Below are 16,499 nucleotides of genomic sequence, written 5' to 3' on the forward strand. Positions count from 1 at the left end.
ACCTCTTCAGACTCCACCATGGCCCGTAGCACTTGCCCTAGCCTAGCCCCTTAGATAGCACACTATGTAGACTTAGATAGTATTATAAACAGACTTATAGCTTGTTACGTAGACAGCTCTAGAACTGCAGTTTATGTAGTCATAGCACTTTATAGTACACATGTATAATATATTATATAGTATAGTATGTATAGTTTACATAGATACTCCACTGTTACGTTCTTAGTTTACGCATGATTCATGATAACTACTTTTTATATATGTGATGTATGCCATGCTTTTGTTATTGCTTAATGTAAGTCGCTCTGGATTAAGAGCGTCTGCTAAATGCCTAAATTGTAAATTGTGTAGAGCTGCAAACACCACTGGGCTACAACACCATGTGTTGCTTGAAGAAGATGGGTTATTTTCGCACATTGTAGTTTTAGGTTATTAAGCCTTTTTGACAGTGACAGGAGAGAGAGAGAGAGAGAGAGAGAGAGAGAGAGAGAGAGAGAGAGAGAGAGAGAGAGAGAGAAGAGGGGGAATGTGGACATAAAGAGTAGGGGAATGACATTCAGCAAATGTTCTGGGCAACCTGGGATTAAAAAACAGGGACTCGCTGATAAGGGCATTGTGCCCATGGGGGTATACGATTTACCCTACCTTTTAATTACAGGAATTAGAGCTGGAGAAACGAGCACGCCAGAGATAGAAATAACATGTTTGTGGTGATTTAGCGATTGTTTTGTACTTTATTAGAATCCTCACCAGAAGGCATTGTAGATTTCACTACAGATAACTGTCTGGCTCTCTAAACTGAAGCATTTGATTAGATTTTGGTCAGACGCAGAGATTTCAAATGATTGGAGAAAACAGGGAAATGAAGTCCAGAATGTAGCCTGAATTCCCCTTTCTAAGCAACTAAGAAGACATTGCCAAGAAAAAGCTATCTCTAATCTCTGAGCACTGAGCTTGTGTTATGCTTAACCAAAATCTAAATAGCCAATATAGAAACCCACAGCGCACCGCATCAAAGGTGCGTTGTGAGTTGTGTACTTCTACATTTTTATCCCACGATTTTGAAACCCATTTTTTTTCACCCAGTGTCAATTAGCTGATGTAATCCTGGGCTCTACACTTCGTCTGCCAACCGGGGGGAGGATGGGGGGGGTCGACCTCATGCTTCCTCGTTGTGAGTTTGTAGATCTGCAATGTTTGCATAGTATAGTATATAAGTTATAAACCAAGCTTCAGTGTGACCGCAACACCCATAATCCTCTTCCCCTAACAATTACAGAACATTCTCCACACCCACTGCTACACTAGACCAACGCTGCATAAAATACCCTGTGACAGTGCAATGACACGCCTTCACCTTCACGAGGACGAGACAGACAGACAGACAGACAGACAGACAGACAGACAGACGGACGGACGGACGGACAGACAGACAGACAGACAGACAGACAGAAAGTAAACCAGAGTGACCAAAGTGAAGTATGTTTCAGTCCAGAGATGCATTAGAGTCCTCCTCACTGTTTTCAGCGTCCCTGAGCACCAATGGCCTTAATGGCACCGTTTTCACAGAAAATAAATGTTTGAAATCATGTTTAAATATTTAGAAGAATTAGGAATGCTCAAAATGGGGACACCACCAGGTTAAAAAGTAATTTAACTCAGCCAATAACTGATATGTGTAATAATAACAATAACAATAATAAAAATAGTATTTTTTTAATGATTTCTTCTTTTTTTCCCCTCTCTTTTTTTTTACACATTCTTTTGTTTTCCACTCTTTCCAAATGTCCCCCCACCCCCCCCCTGGGCACTTTGAAAACCACTGGCCTAATGCACATGACACAAAAGAAAGATTACATCACACAGAGAGGGGGGGGATGAGGAGGGTGGGGGGTGGGGGGGTACCACTGTACCAGAGACAGTGCCCCCAGGCAGCACTACTGCGTAACTGCACCAGATAAAGATGGAGGAATGAAAGGTATAGCAGACGACTTTACAGTGTGTGAGACCACTTTTATGATGAATAATCACCGGGGCAGCATCTGTTCACACAAACTGTAGTATAGAGACTATAGAGAGAGAGAGAGAGAGAGAGGCCTGATTGAGTGCTGCTGCTCCGTGTGTGTGCGTGTGTGCGTGCGCGTGCGTGTGTGTGCGTGTGTGCGTGTGCGTGTCAGAGTAGAGAGTAGAAAACAGCTCCATACAAAGGAGGTCATTCAGTTATTTACAGGGGGGAAGGAAGCTTTTACAGGAGGGGAGAGGAATGGCATGTCCGCATTAGGGATGGGATGGGGGGGGGGGGGGGGCAACACTAACAGTGTACGCGGAAATAAATAGCAGTGGTGGAAAAAGTACTCACATTTATTACTTAAGCAAAAGTATCATGTTTTTTGTTTGTTTTTTTTCTACGATTTTTGTAACCCATTTTTCCACGCCGTGTCAATTATTGTCTCCACCAGGCCGAAGGCATGGGGAGAGAGTATGTTTTGCACTCCGTCCGTGTGTGTGTCCGTCCGTCCTTCCGTCCTTCCGTCCGTCTGTGAACAGCTAATCTCCGGCACCGTTAACCCGGTCGATGCCAAACTTTGCACACACACTCCCTGGATGCCAACGATGAACCTCTGCCCCACATTTTCCAGAACGGCCTGTTATAGCGCCACCATGAGGCAGCTTTTCCCATTTTGTACCTAAAACTGCACCGATCTGCGGGAAACGTTGCATGCACACTCCCTAGAGGCTAAGGACAAACCTTTGACCTGCATTTTCCGCATCTGCCTTTTATAGCGCCACCAGGAGGCCGACTTTTGTAAAACACATTTTTTGATATTACTCCTCCAGATTCTGTCCAAAAATCTCACAAATCGTTACACAGTATCTCTATGGTCATGTGCTCAAGTCGGATCTGTCCGATATTTCATATTCCATCCTAATTGGCTATAATTGGCTTTCACAGTTTGCAAGATTGCCCCGTTTTGAACAAAAGCCTCAAATCATGAACGCAGCATGCAATTTACGTGAAATCTTTCACATATTTTCTTACTAGGCTGAGGAATATATCCCACCCTTTTCACATTGGCCTGTTATAGCACCATCAACAGGTTGATTTTTGCAAAACACATTTTTGGAACAAAATGCCTCAAATCATCCAATTACCATCAAAGGCGTATGAAGACATTGCACCCTTTTCACATTGGCCTATTATAGCGCCACCAGGAGGCCACAACCTGACCTGCCCTGGTGGAGACCTGTGCCCAGAAGGGCACTTTTTCTAGTCTAATCATGTAATCCTGGGCTCTACACTCCGTGGGGGGTTCCCCAGTTGGACGTATAGCGCATGGAAGGAAAAACACGTTATTCTTCTAACAAAAAGTATGCTTAGCAAAAGTATCAATACTGTCGGCAATGTAGAAATACTATAGAGGGAAATGACTGGTAAAATTATGATTGTTAACTAACTCATGGAATATCCAGGCTGTTTTACTCACTCGCTCGTTCTGTTTGACTCTATCGACTGTATCGACTGTATCGGCAGTTCTCAGGCTGGATTTAACACCACGCATTGAGTTCTATAAGTCAGTGGGTTCTCAGTTGGATGTGATCTTTGAACGGTTATCTTCTTGTGTATCTTGTATGGAGGAGGTCCCTGGCACGAAATATTTGCAGATGGCTGTTCCGACCGTGGCCAGATGCATGTTAACCCCTTTTGGTGTTTTAAACATTATGTTATAATTTAGCTATTGAAAAATAGCAGATCTACAAGCTCATAGCGCGCCACCGAGTGGCGCGCTACGAGCTTGTAGGTCTGCTATTTTTTAAAAACCTGTGAAAATGTGCCTCAAATCGTTGAATATATATTCTTTCAGAGTTTCAGTTTTGAACTCAAATCTTTGCTTCTGAGGGGGTGTCCCTGGAACAACATATTTTCAGATGGGGGGGGGGGGGGGGGGGGGGGTCAGCGGCATATTACATATCATTTTGGGGATCCTTGAAATATTGAGAATCACTGATATAGAAACAATGAGGTTTTTCAGAAAAAAGACATTTAAAAAAAAGAAAAAAATCGACGTCAGACCTAAATGGGTTAATATGGAGGTCCTTGATGTGAAAATGTTTGAGAGTCACTTAGAAGTGCTTGCTTCTAACTTCGGACAGATGCTGACCCCCCCCCCCCCCCCCCCCCCCTGTGACACTGTGAGCTACAAGCAGTAGTGACAGCCCTGAACTAAAACACCATGCTCCTTCCAGAGCCTCAGGGCCCATGTTAAGGTTGCCTTTTATCCTGCTGGATGCATCCGCCCTTCCTATGTATCAAATAGCCAATGTTGCTGGCTGCCAACACAATCACATTAAGGACGGGGGGGAAAGTGTACACTTCCGCCGACTCATTGCGAGTTTGTGACGAAGAGATTTGGGTGAAGATGGAAATACTAGTGGACCTGGTCCAGTATATCCAGGCCTCGGGGAACCACAGCCAAACTACGTATATAGGGCTTAAATGGTTAAAATGACGTTTCCTGTCACACCATCACCGTACTATCCAAATAAAGGCTCTGAAAACTGCAGCTGATAAAGAGACAACTGGAATGCATACCACAAGGCAGCGGACAAGATTTCCCGTAAGACAGATGCCCGTTTAGTTTCATTTGGACTCTGTTCGCCTCATCGGATCTGTCCGTAACAGCGACATGGTTTGGCTTTGTTGGCTGCGTTTAAGAACTGACATCAGCTACGCTGCAATACAGTGGTTGGCGTCCAAACTAAAGGCTTGTGATGTGCATTGCAATGTTCATTCGTATATCACCCCCTGTCGGGTGGAACCCTCATAGGTCCAAAACTGTTACTTCACAGGATTCAAGATCCCAAAATAGCCAGATCTACAAGCTCTACAAGCCAGATCTACAAGCTCAGAACAAGCTTGCGGTTCTGATACTTTTGATGTGTGTACAGATCCAAGTACACGGTTGTTCCCGTGTACCCATTCTGAACGGGAAATCATTTTGGTGTTTTAAGCATTATGTTATACTTTAGCTATTGAAAAACAGCAGATCTACAAGCTCATAGCGCGGGGTAGATCTGCCATTTTGGAAAAATCGTCAAAATGTGGATATATATTCTTTCACAGCGAACGTTTTTAACTCAAATCTTTGCTTCTGGGGGGGGGGGGTCCCAGGAAAAACATATTTTCAGATGGGGGTCCGCAGCCAAATACAAATAATTCTGGGGGTCCTTGACATGAAAAAGGTTGAGCACCGCTGACATAGAAACATAGGTTTTTCAGAAAACCTTTTTTTTTTTATCGACCTCAGTCCAAAATGGGTTAATGGTCTCGTGAATATTAACCTTGCAGCAATATTTTAAAAAGATGAATCATTAGTCCTCATGATAGGATTATTAAGGCCAGGCAATTATCACTCTGATGGCGGTTATTAAATACATCATTTTCCCTCTATAGGCACAAGTTCCTGTTGCAATATCCCAACAGCTCTGTGTCTGTAGTATGATCAAGAGTAGGGCATTCATTTCCAAACAAAATACATAAAAATAAAATATAAGCACACACAAGAAGTTAGAAATTCTTAGAATACAGCTATATTAGGTTGCTGCCCGACAGCAACGATATACTGTATATGACATGATGCAAATTTTTTACAAAATAAAACCACCCAAACAATCGCGCACACATGCAGGAAAGAATGATGTTTGCTCGGTAATAAAACACCTCTCCAAATCAGTGGCTCCTATAGCACTAACATCAACCACAGACTGACGCACTGCAGTGCATTGTGGGAAAGAAATGCCTGGACCAGGCAGGAAGTGAGGTCAGGTGGCTGGACAGACAGGTGTTTGAAGAAGCGACAGATCCTCTGCTTTTCTTTATTCTCTCTCTCTGAAAACCAAAAACAAACAAAAGCAAAGACCCAGTGATACACACGCACGCACGCACACACACGTGCACACACACACACACACACACACACACAAACACAGAGCAGTGGGAGTACACAGTACATTCCCAGTCAGGCAGCCAGGAGGGAGTGAGGTCATTCATACAGTATGAACATCTGCACGGACGCTCGCTGTGTGGGAGAAAGAGAGAGAGAGAGAGAGCACAGAGCAGTTGAGCTGGTCTGGGCCAACAGGGTCACAACACAACCTGCCTGCTGAGCTCTGATAGGACCAGAGAACACAGCAGCTGGCCAGTAGCAGTCATACTGTGTACTGTTCCTTAATAATTACTGTGGCGTGCTAGCTACGGTATAGTTCCAGGTGTCGACAGTTTACTGGGCTATATCGTACGTATATGTAGTCCCAACGATGCGATGTTTGTCAACATGTTTCTATAGAATACACTGACACCACGCTAGACAGGAACGCCCAAAAACGTCACATCCGGTTTTAGCCTGGGGTAAGAATTTTCTATGGCTGCCAATGCAACTTGGTCCAATCCTTAATCACATACGGACAAACATCTATGCCGATGCCATCTAACTTGCGGAGGTAGCGTGCCTTGTCCACGGACAACAGATCTTTCAACATATGGCATTTCAAATACGTTTGATAATCGCTACTCTGCTCAATATTGTTTTGAAAATGCCGCAAGTTGCATTGCAGTGAACGAGCGCAAATCACAACTTCCCCCGGTTGTGGGCGGAGTCACAGTTTGAGGCGCTGTTTACGCGCCGTGGTGTCAGTGTATGGGCAGAGAGCCCACCTGGGAGGAAAAGAGGGTCCCAGGTTCGATTCCGTCCGGGCCGGGCCGGAGCGCTCCTCTGTGGGAATAGGTTTAATTGTTTGTTTTTCACAGAGAAAATACGCGGAGGACATAGCTTTCTTTTCCCCCCAGCCTATAGTATAAACGATCAGATGGATAGTATTTAGGTTTAAAATAACGGTTTGACTATTTTGTGATTAACATGCATGTCTTAACTGTCTCCATGCCACATGACGCCTGTTATGACGCCTCCCCCTTATTTTATTTCAATGTCTATTACATTTGTTGCATCCGTCTTCTTTTCCCAAAGGTTTCCAGTCTAAATGTCTTATGGTCACCGTGTGAACGTTTGATAGTAATCAAAGCACAGGGATCATCCTGAAAGACTGTGTCCCTGACCCAGGACTATGTTAAGACTGTAGTAACAGAGGTGTTAGCCTAATTAGAGCTCTGCTCACATTAATTACCCATAATGACCAGCCATGGTCGCGGTACCGATTAATCACCACAGCCTAGCCTTCTGGGAAAGCAACATGTGCCAACGGCACACCTTTAGAAGAAAAAAACTAGTATTAATTTAAATACATGAGAACTGTATGCGAAGAGGTGCAACAGTTAGCCTAATTGAACTAATCGGTAAATTGATTTTATTGGAAATAATCGATTTTGGGGGGAAATTTAACCCATTTTGACCTGAGATCAGATTCTAAAAATGTCTTCTACATCCTGACAGAAAAAAGCTATGTTTCTGTCAGTCGTCAGTCATTTTTCAAAAAATAGCAGACCTACAAGCTCGTAGCGCGCCACTCGGTGGCGTGCTACGAGCTTGTAGATCTGCTATTTTTCAATAGCCAAAGCATAACATAATGCTAAGTGTTGTGAGCTTGTCGATCCATACTGCCATTTTCAGCGAAAGCTTTCGCCACAATAACATAATAAAATACACTAGCACAGAGCCCTGTAGGACTCCAGTCAACCATACAGAGTTTGAGTGGTTAAATCAATTATCTGTTTCATAAATCGATGAAATCAATTTGTGCAATAAGGTAATGAACTTAAATCCCGAGACTAAAAGTCTGTCTTCATTCTGCTCAGAATCCTCCAGAGTCTTCCTTGTCATGACTTGTCCTCCCATGTCTTTGACTCACACTCATGGTCACATGTTGCTCAGACTGAGGCACAACAAAATGGTAAATGGCGCTTTACATAGATTGTGCATTACATTCACCCGCACACACATTCATATACCGATGGGCGGCGGAAACCACGCAAGGCACGAACCAGTACCATCAGGAGCAATTAGGGGTTAAGGACACTTCGACACTAACTCTGGGGGAGCCCGGGTTCGAACTGGCAACCTTGCGGCTACCATCTGGCCCCTCTACCCCTGAGCCACCGCCACCCCTCCAACTGTCACCCCAACCTGCCCTGACCCCCTACAGCACAGCAGGACACAATGGCAATACACATGATATCTGCCTACAGTATTAAGGTCAGATTATTAACACTAAGGATTTGACTGGGTATTCATCAGCTACAGCCTCACTTATACGATACTTGCCGATATCGTGCTCAGTAAATAGCAGATGTACAAGCTCACAGCGCGTTGTGAGCTGGTATATCCGCTGTTTACTGCATGCAACAGACACCAACATGCAACCAAGTATATATCAGGCTTAATAGGCCTACAAATGATATCTCCCTACAGTAAAGTTGAATTAACAGATAGATGGACAAGATGGATAGAAAGAAAAATGACACAGATAGGACAGACAACTGTCTGTGTTCAGCTCAATCAGAATACATCAATAAGTGACGTTGAATTGGAAGAGAATGTTCCGATGAGAATCTGATCGGAATGGAATTTTCATTCTGGTTGACAAACCATTTGATATTCCGATCAACAGGAAAACATCAGCATGTAAACACTTGATCATTTCGATGAATTGAACAGAAACAAAAGCAGGCAGAACCACCATGTGAGCGATGTCAAAAGTAATATTCCAATGAAATGCTTTGAATGCATGTAAACGAGGATTACTTTTATTTAGCGTCCGCGTCCAACGGTTTAGTTGGAATCTCTGCATGCATGGGAATTATTTTATTCTGAACGAAGAATATTGTCTGTGTAAAAACAGTGATTTTTCTGTAATCTCCATAAAAATATAAATAAAGAAATGTCAGAAAGCTAGTAATTACCATTCTGAGAATATTAACAAGGCACTATTTTGGGGGTGTCATTATATAGGTGCAAATTGACAAAAGCTTAACAACAAAAAATATAGTAGATCTACAAGCTCAAGTCATGTTGCAACGTGACATTATGAGCAGGTGTAGATCAGCTATTTTCCCCCAATGTCTGCCTATTCATGACAAACCCAGTTTAGGATGAATGTGTTTTAATGCTGTGTACGGTCTGCATACTGTCTCTCACTCTCAGTGGTGAGTTGAGTCAATAGGAAGCTAGTGTTTGAACAGGAAGTGTAATTCATAGAGCCCTGCAAGGACAAGAAGGGAGAGATGGTGAGGATGGTGTCCTCTTCATCACATTTACCACCGTCAATGTACTATAATGTCCCATGAATGACTACCCCGCTGGCGTGCGCACACACACGCACGCGCACACCCACACACACTATTATATTTTACCCTGAGTAAGTAACCCTTCTATATTTAGCAGCATTATAATTCATTTACTCTGCTACTCCATTCATCACGGACATTCTAAAGAGTTTTACTACAGAATGGCATTCCACAGACACTGCTAAACTGTTCACATTCGCAGAACAGTTACTGCACGTATCACTGAAGATGACTCAACAACAATGGTCATGAGATTGGCAGTGCTCAGCACCATCTTAGAGTGTGTGTGTGCACATGTGTGTGTGTGTGTGTGTGTGTGTGTGTGTGTGTGTGTGTGTGATATTGTGTGATTGTGTGTGTGTGTGTGTGCGTGTGTGTGTGTGTGTGTGTGCGTGGGTGCGTGCGTGCACAAGTGTGAACAATAAATCCGTGGACAAATACATAGTGTCGATCCTTGACATGAAAATGTATGAGAACCACTGATTTAAACAACATTAAATTAAGAAACACAAGCCCAAATGAGCAACTACATTTGACAAACAAGCCCAAAAACCAGCAACTACCAATAATTTTAATTTAGAACAAACAGAAAAGAAATCACACCCGTGTGAAGTGAGGGGCGCTCTTATCATGCATCCTCTCATTCCGGGCCAATCACAATTTGCATCCTCACTTACGTCTTCAATGTTTGTGTTTAGAACAAACACTCAAAGCTGGCCAGTCATTGTACAATGGCATTGAATGTTTGAGTTAACACAATGTTTGTGTTTCACACGAACACTCAAAGCTGGCCAGTCATTGTACAGTGGCATTGAATGTTTGAGTTAACACAATGTTTGTGTTCACACAAACACTCAAAGCTGGCCAGTCATTGTACAGTGGCATTGAATGTTTGAGTTAACACAGTGTTTGTGTTCACACAAACACTCAAAGCTGGACATAAACAAGCCCAAAGTCGCGTATAAGGCAACGCTGATTGTGACCTTGTAGAGATCTGCTTTTTTTTGTGTGTGCGGGACAGTCTGGCACACAGCCAACTACAACCCATAGGCTTAACAGGGGTGAGCAGACATCAATGCAAGCCCATTGCATAACAGCCTATCACCATGAGCCATCACCATGCTCCATCCCAACTGGAGGATGAAAAAAATATATATAAATAAATTAGTTACGAGCGAGTACAGCCGGGGCTTTCATACGCATACAGTTGCATAACTGCTTAGGGGAACTGAATCGACTTGATAGCAATATGTGCAAAGAAGAAGGACTCGGAGATGGAGAAAAATAATGTTTTCTCTTTCCTGGGTTGAATATTTAAACAGCCTACAGCACTGAAAGGAGAGGAGAAAAGGAAGAGATTCACAAATAAAGACAGAACAGACTTGTGCCCACGCATCATGGCACAACAATTACATTGTAAATAATACAAGGTAAATTACGCCTAAAAAAACAAAACAATATTCTATTCCATTCTGGGCACTTGCATAGTTGGATTGTGTTTTTATAATTGCAATGGCCAGATTTGTGTTCATACTTGATTTTCCTGTAGACAGATGGGATGATTGGAACATGGTAAAAAAGGGGGGGACATTTTTAATGTATTCATTTGTAACTCTGAAATGCAAGCAAACTGTCATAATTGAAGCTACAGTTGATTTTAATGAATCAAACTTGTATATACATAGCCTACCGGTATTTAACATAATCTATAGGGTACAGACTTTTTGTTTAATAAATATTAAACAATTAACAAATACACCTATTGTACACCTATTGTAGCTGTTGACCTGTTGTCTATTGACCTGTTGTCAACTAGGTATAGGCTACTGAACTTAAGCCTGCAGCTCATAAAACCAATTCCACCCCTGACTCCCTCTTGAGAATTAAGCTAGAGCTACATGTGTGTGGCTGAAGTGAGTGTGGGTTCGAAAACTTCAAATCCAGGGCAGGGTACTATAATGACCATCATGTTAAAGTTCAGTGTTCATTGTTCTAATTAAAAACTGAGCAGGATTGCAGGCTACAGTGTTCCTGTTCTGTCTGTGACACGCAACGTGGATGCCAATAATAATCCCCGTGTCTGTCATCAGAGTCATCACGGTGCTTTGGCTCCAGGACTGCTTGCCTCTGGCGGTGAATATTTTCATGTTCAAGTCGAAACGCGTCCTCATTCTTTCCCCTCGTCTTTACAACTTAGTAGCTCTGCTATTGTTTTGGCTGTTTTTCAAACTAGCCTAGTATAAAAAACTAAACCTCCAGTCCAGTCGTTTTCTACACAGTAAAACATTTTTGTTTGTGTTTTTGAAGTAGCATGTTTCAGGTTTGAATCCCCGTATAGGACTATGACATTAAATAGATTTTTTACGGATTTCAGCTTTAATTTAACTCAGAGTGTACAACATGTATAGCAGTATAGACTCTACAAATACGCAAACTAATACAGGTAGCTAATATAAGGTGCTTTGACTAGCTGTTTGGGGTTCGAATCCTGTAGCTATGATGATTTAACTCAAGAGTTTACAACCACGTTGTTTGCAAACTCTTTGCAGTATTCTACAAATAGACAGATCAAGTCAACACAGGATTATACTAACTGAGCAACCGTCCCATTATATCTCCGATAACACCCAAAGACAACGTTTTCGACGTGGCAGAGGGGAAAAAAAGTCGCATAGGCATGGGTAAAGAAAGACACCGTTCGTAAACATTGCATCGGATTATGGCCGATCTGATCTCACCCGCCGACACTAATAACAGCGGTTAGCAGCTAAATCCATGCAGCAGCTGCCCTGCATGGGATGGGACCTATCTCTCTCTCTCTCTGGCTCCATACATCCACCACGTTAGCCAAATAGCTTTGGATCAAATTCAAGAAAGACGACCATAATAATGTATTTCATTATTGCGTATAAAAACACATCTATGATCGTCTTGATCCAAGGCTAACATCCACATCAAGAAAAACAACAGAATAACCATATTCTGCTGCGGCAGCAGCAACAACAAACAACTTACGATTTACTGAAGATGTGAAACATGGTCCCACCACCACCACGGACTCTCTCTGGGTCCCCCAAAAGACACTCTTCAATCTCGGTCTCATTCCTCTCTCTCCAGCGGGCTGATGATCGCTGGCTGCTGCTACTCCTTGTTCGTTCGGTTGGGTTGGTAGCGGGTTTTCCCCCCCCTCCTCGAATATGTTTTTTGAGTTTTCTTTCTGGGAATGTGTGTGTCTCTTGCTGTTGGGGCTGGCTGTCTCCGTGTCTGATGGAGAGGAAAACCCTTTGAGATCCAGAGAGAAGCTCTATCTCTCTCTCTCTCTCTCTACTCCACTAGCAGTTCCCCCAGAGGATAGGATACCACCACCAGTCAGGCTGTGTTTCTACACACACACACACCCCGCCTCTCGTCCTCCTCAGCCTACATACATCCCGTGTCTCACACCAAACTCACTCCTTTTTAGGGGAAAGCTTGCAAGCCGTCCGTCCCTTGTGTGTGTGTTTTTTTAGCCACTCCGGCGATACTAAGCATAAATAGTCCGATTTATTTATGTCCACAACAACACCGTGAAACTATTTCCGAATGATAACTGCGGTCCAAAAAAACTTATTTCGAGGCGAGCCCCAGACTGGGATAAATAAATAAATCCTGCTACATTAGACAGACACTAGCCTAAAACGGTCTCACTCTCTCTCTCTTCTAGATAATAAAGCAATCTTAAGAGTCGAGAGCAAAATGGCGATCTTCCAAATGGCGAATTAGTTTTAAAATGATGATGAAAAAGTGATTCAAGTATTCCTGTTTTCGACCATGGCACCGCGTCTCAGTTCTGTCGAGTGTCGACTGACAGAGTCTGCCTGACTGCCTGTGCTCCCAGAGTGTTGCCAGATTTTGCGAGAAACAAGCAACCAGTTCTATGAAAACAAGCCCAAAATAAGCAGGTTGGTGAAACTTTATTGTCTAAATAATTTCATATCAAGGACGAACACATTAACATGTATTTTACCACGGATCCTCCCACCATCTGAACATATTTTCATTTTAGAACCAAGCCCTCAAAAAATTCAACCTACCAATAACTAGCCTACCAAATATTGGTAGGCTAGTTATTGGTATAGGGATAAGGGGTTTAGCGGTGACGAAAATGGAGCCCTAACGGTCTCCACACACCGGGCGCAAATCGGATGCGAATTCGGATTTTTAGCGGCGTTTCTCCATCGGTTTTCCGAAAAACGCGGCCGGTGTGCAACCACCTTTAAGGTACTTAAAAGGCACACTGGACGCGTTTTTCGGAAAAATGCTGCTAAAAATCCGAAAAACGTGTCCAGTGTGCAACCACCTTAAGTCACTCATAACAATGGTTCTCAAAGCTGGGGGAGGTCCTTGGGGGGGGTTCAACTTCCAAGGGGTCCCCAGAAAAAAATCGGAAGGTTCCCAGTTCGGCCCCATATTCAGTATGATAGTATTCATATTTTACTATGTACTTATTTATTTGTGCTCACATGACATTTATCCTGTCTTGGTACCATAAATAGTCTTTTTTTTTTATACTGTGTAAGATGATAACAAGTGACACCTGTGTTCAATTACATCTGATTGTATCTCATACATAAATACCACACTTCCTGTTGTCCACTCTCGTCAGAGATAAATAAATCCATGTGAAAAGGACATTTTGAGTGCTGGCATTTTCTTGATTTTCATCCTGTATCTTCGAGCCTTTCACCGTGAAGGATTTTATTCTAACCTGGAGTGCTGCGGGTTGTCTGCTTCGGCAGTACTTCTTTGCTCAGGTTCCCTGCAGTGTTAGCACAAAACCTTTTCAGATGGGGGCATGTAGCCAAATATGATATCAATGTGGGGGTCCTTGTTGACATGAAAACGTTTAAGAAACATTGGCTTATAACACACAGACTTGGCAACACCCCCGACCCCCCACCCCCCCCCCCCCTTGTGTTCATCCTCTCTTTTTCCCACACAGTGACATGGGCCTGCATGGCAGCCAGGAAGCATGCCCCCCCACCACCCCTCCCTGCCTCCTCCCCTACTTCCCTCTCAAGACATCATTCGGGACACAATGGCTCAGGCTACAGTAGCACCACACTGTGGGAAAATAAATGCTGACTGCTTGGGACAGTGGGACTCTGGCTAGGATGAGAGACTATAGTCCAGGAAAATAGGGGTGGAGAGAGAGAGAGAGAGAGAGAGAGAGAGAGAGAGAGGGATGAGTAAGGATGAAGCTAGCCAGGTTTTGGAGGACAGAACCATTGCCAGATGTATGTACCCCGTCCCACCATGCTTGTTTTGTCTGGAGAGTCTCTGAAGGGGAGACTTGATGATGATGGCATCATCGTCCTGGCTATCATCATGAGATCATGCCTTCAGTAGAACACCTCACAGACTATCATCATGACATCATGCCTTCAGTAGAACACCTCACAGACTATCAGTGGCTATCATCATGACATCATGCCTTCAGTAGAACACCTCACAGACTATCAGTGGCTATCATCATGACATCATGCCTTCAGTAGAACACCTCACAGACTAGCATCATGACATCATGCCTTCAGTAGAACACCTCACAGACTATCATCATGACATCATGCCTTCAGTAGAACACCTCACAGACTATCATCATGACATCATGCCTTCAGTAGAACACCTCACAGACTATCAGTGCTGGAGCAATAAGTAAAAGGCCAGTATTCACACATTTACTTGAGTAGAAGTACAACAGTGTTGGCATCATGTACTTAAAGTAGACTACCAAAAGTAAAACTATACTCATTATGCAGAATGTCCTATCCTATATATTTTTTCTCTTTTCTTTTAAAGCTTTCAAAATCTTTCCAAAATAGAGGGTGACATCATCATCATACCCGCGCCTGCTCAGTAGTACTGAGTGGGAAAAAAAAACTAGGCTTACTTTCTTGACAGCTCATACATCCAAACAGAAAAGTCCTTTCTGACAACGTTAAACAACGTTAAACTCACTTTGCCACTCGATATGCCACTCGATTTGCCACTCACTTTATGCATGCGTATACCAAGCCTTCAGAAAACCTCACACAGATCAGAAGGACAGGGCTGTTGACAGCTTCAAAGACACACGTGTTCACAAGGAGCCAACACATGTGGTCTGTCTATCTTAAATAATAATACCTATTAAAATAAGTAACTACATTTCCCAGCAGCCAGTGGGGGTAGCTTGACCAGAGCCATAGAGTAAGACAGAGTTACGACAACTCCGTTCACTTCATGGGGCCAGTCCAATGGCGGCTCTTCTACATAGACTTCTTTTGGCGAAGAGTGACAATATCATGGACCGGAAGCCCCCTCAATGTCGTAACTCTGTCTTACTCTATGGCTCTGAGCTTGACTAGCTTTCAGCAATCTTTTCCCCTACCATTGGGTAGCTTCTACATCACAACATCTTCAGTGGCAACATCAACACAAAACAGCACAACAGACGAGTACATCAAAAAGACAATCCTCCATCGGTGTTCATTGTCGTGTTCACAGTTCACACAGTGATCGCTACAAACATACTGTATACTGTATATGCCATACATATGTTTTATTCAGTCACCATGGCCAAAGCCACACCAACCAACCATATTAGATAACATAGCTTCAATGTAGGTAGATACTTATGCAAGTATAACTTGTCGTGTTATAACTTATTTGAAGGAGAGGTTTTAGTGTGGCTCACTTACTGTTTAGGAAGAGTATAATACAGAACATAATACAGACTGTGTAAAAAACAATGACATGGCATTTTCCTTGAAAATAAATAGTGATATACCAACAAATAGGACCTTAAAGTATACTGCTGTATATGGTTCCATTGATCAAACAAATTCACGGAACACAGCGAATCAGGCTGGAAACCACTAGCTTATTAGCTAGCTACATTTAGATTTTTTTAGATAGTTTGCCCAAAAGCAGTCTAATAAACAATGAATATATGAATGAATAAAATGTACAGTGCACACAGGCCTATGTATATAAAATAGTGGCGGCAATTGTCAAACACTGTGCAGTGTTTTGGCCGAGTGTCATTCCTGCCACACTATGTGCAGGAAAGAGAACAATTCAGCTCAGTTATATTCAGCAGAGTAGGTATTGTGTGTGTGTGTGTGTGTGTGTGTGTGTGTGTGTGTGTGTGTGTGTGTGTGTGTGTGTGTGTGTGTGTGTGTGT

General features: G+C 43.0%; 1 protein-coding gene across 2 annotated transcripts in view; it reads right to left on the minus strand.

Annotated features, from left to right (window-relative positions):
• LOC306939268 (disabled homolog 2-interacting protein-like) overlaps positions 1 to 13,176 on the minus strand; it is a 135,848-nt gene extending 122,672 nt beyond the window's left edge. For both annotated transcript variants that reach the window (XM_079523825.1, XM_079523824.1), the window contains exon 1: positions 12,311 to 13,176. In XM_079523825.1, coding sequence (XP_079379951.1) covers positions 12,311 to 12,333 — 23 coding nt within the window. In that variant the 5' untranslated portion in view covers positions 12,334 to 13,176. The remainder of the gene's footprint in view (positions 1 to 12,310) is intronic.
• Positions 13,177 to 16,499: the final 3,323 nt, after the last annotated feature.

Source organism: Electrona antarctica (assembly GCF_951216825.1).
Source record: "Electrona antarctica genome assembly, chromosome: 16".
In the NCBI taxonomy this organism is placed as follows: domain Eukaryota; kingdom Metazoa; phylum Chordata; class Actinopteri; order Myctophiformes; family Myctophidae; genus Electrona; species Electrona antarctica.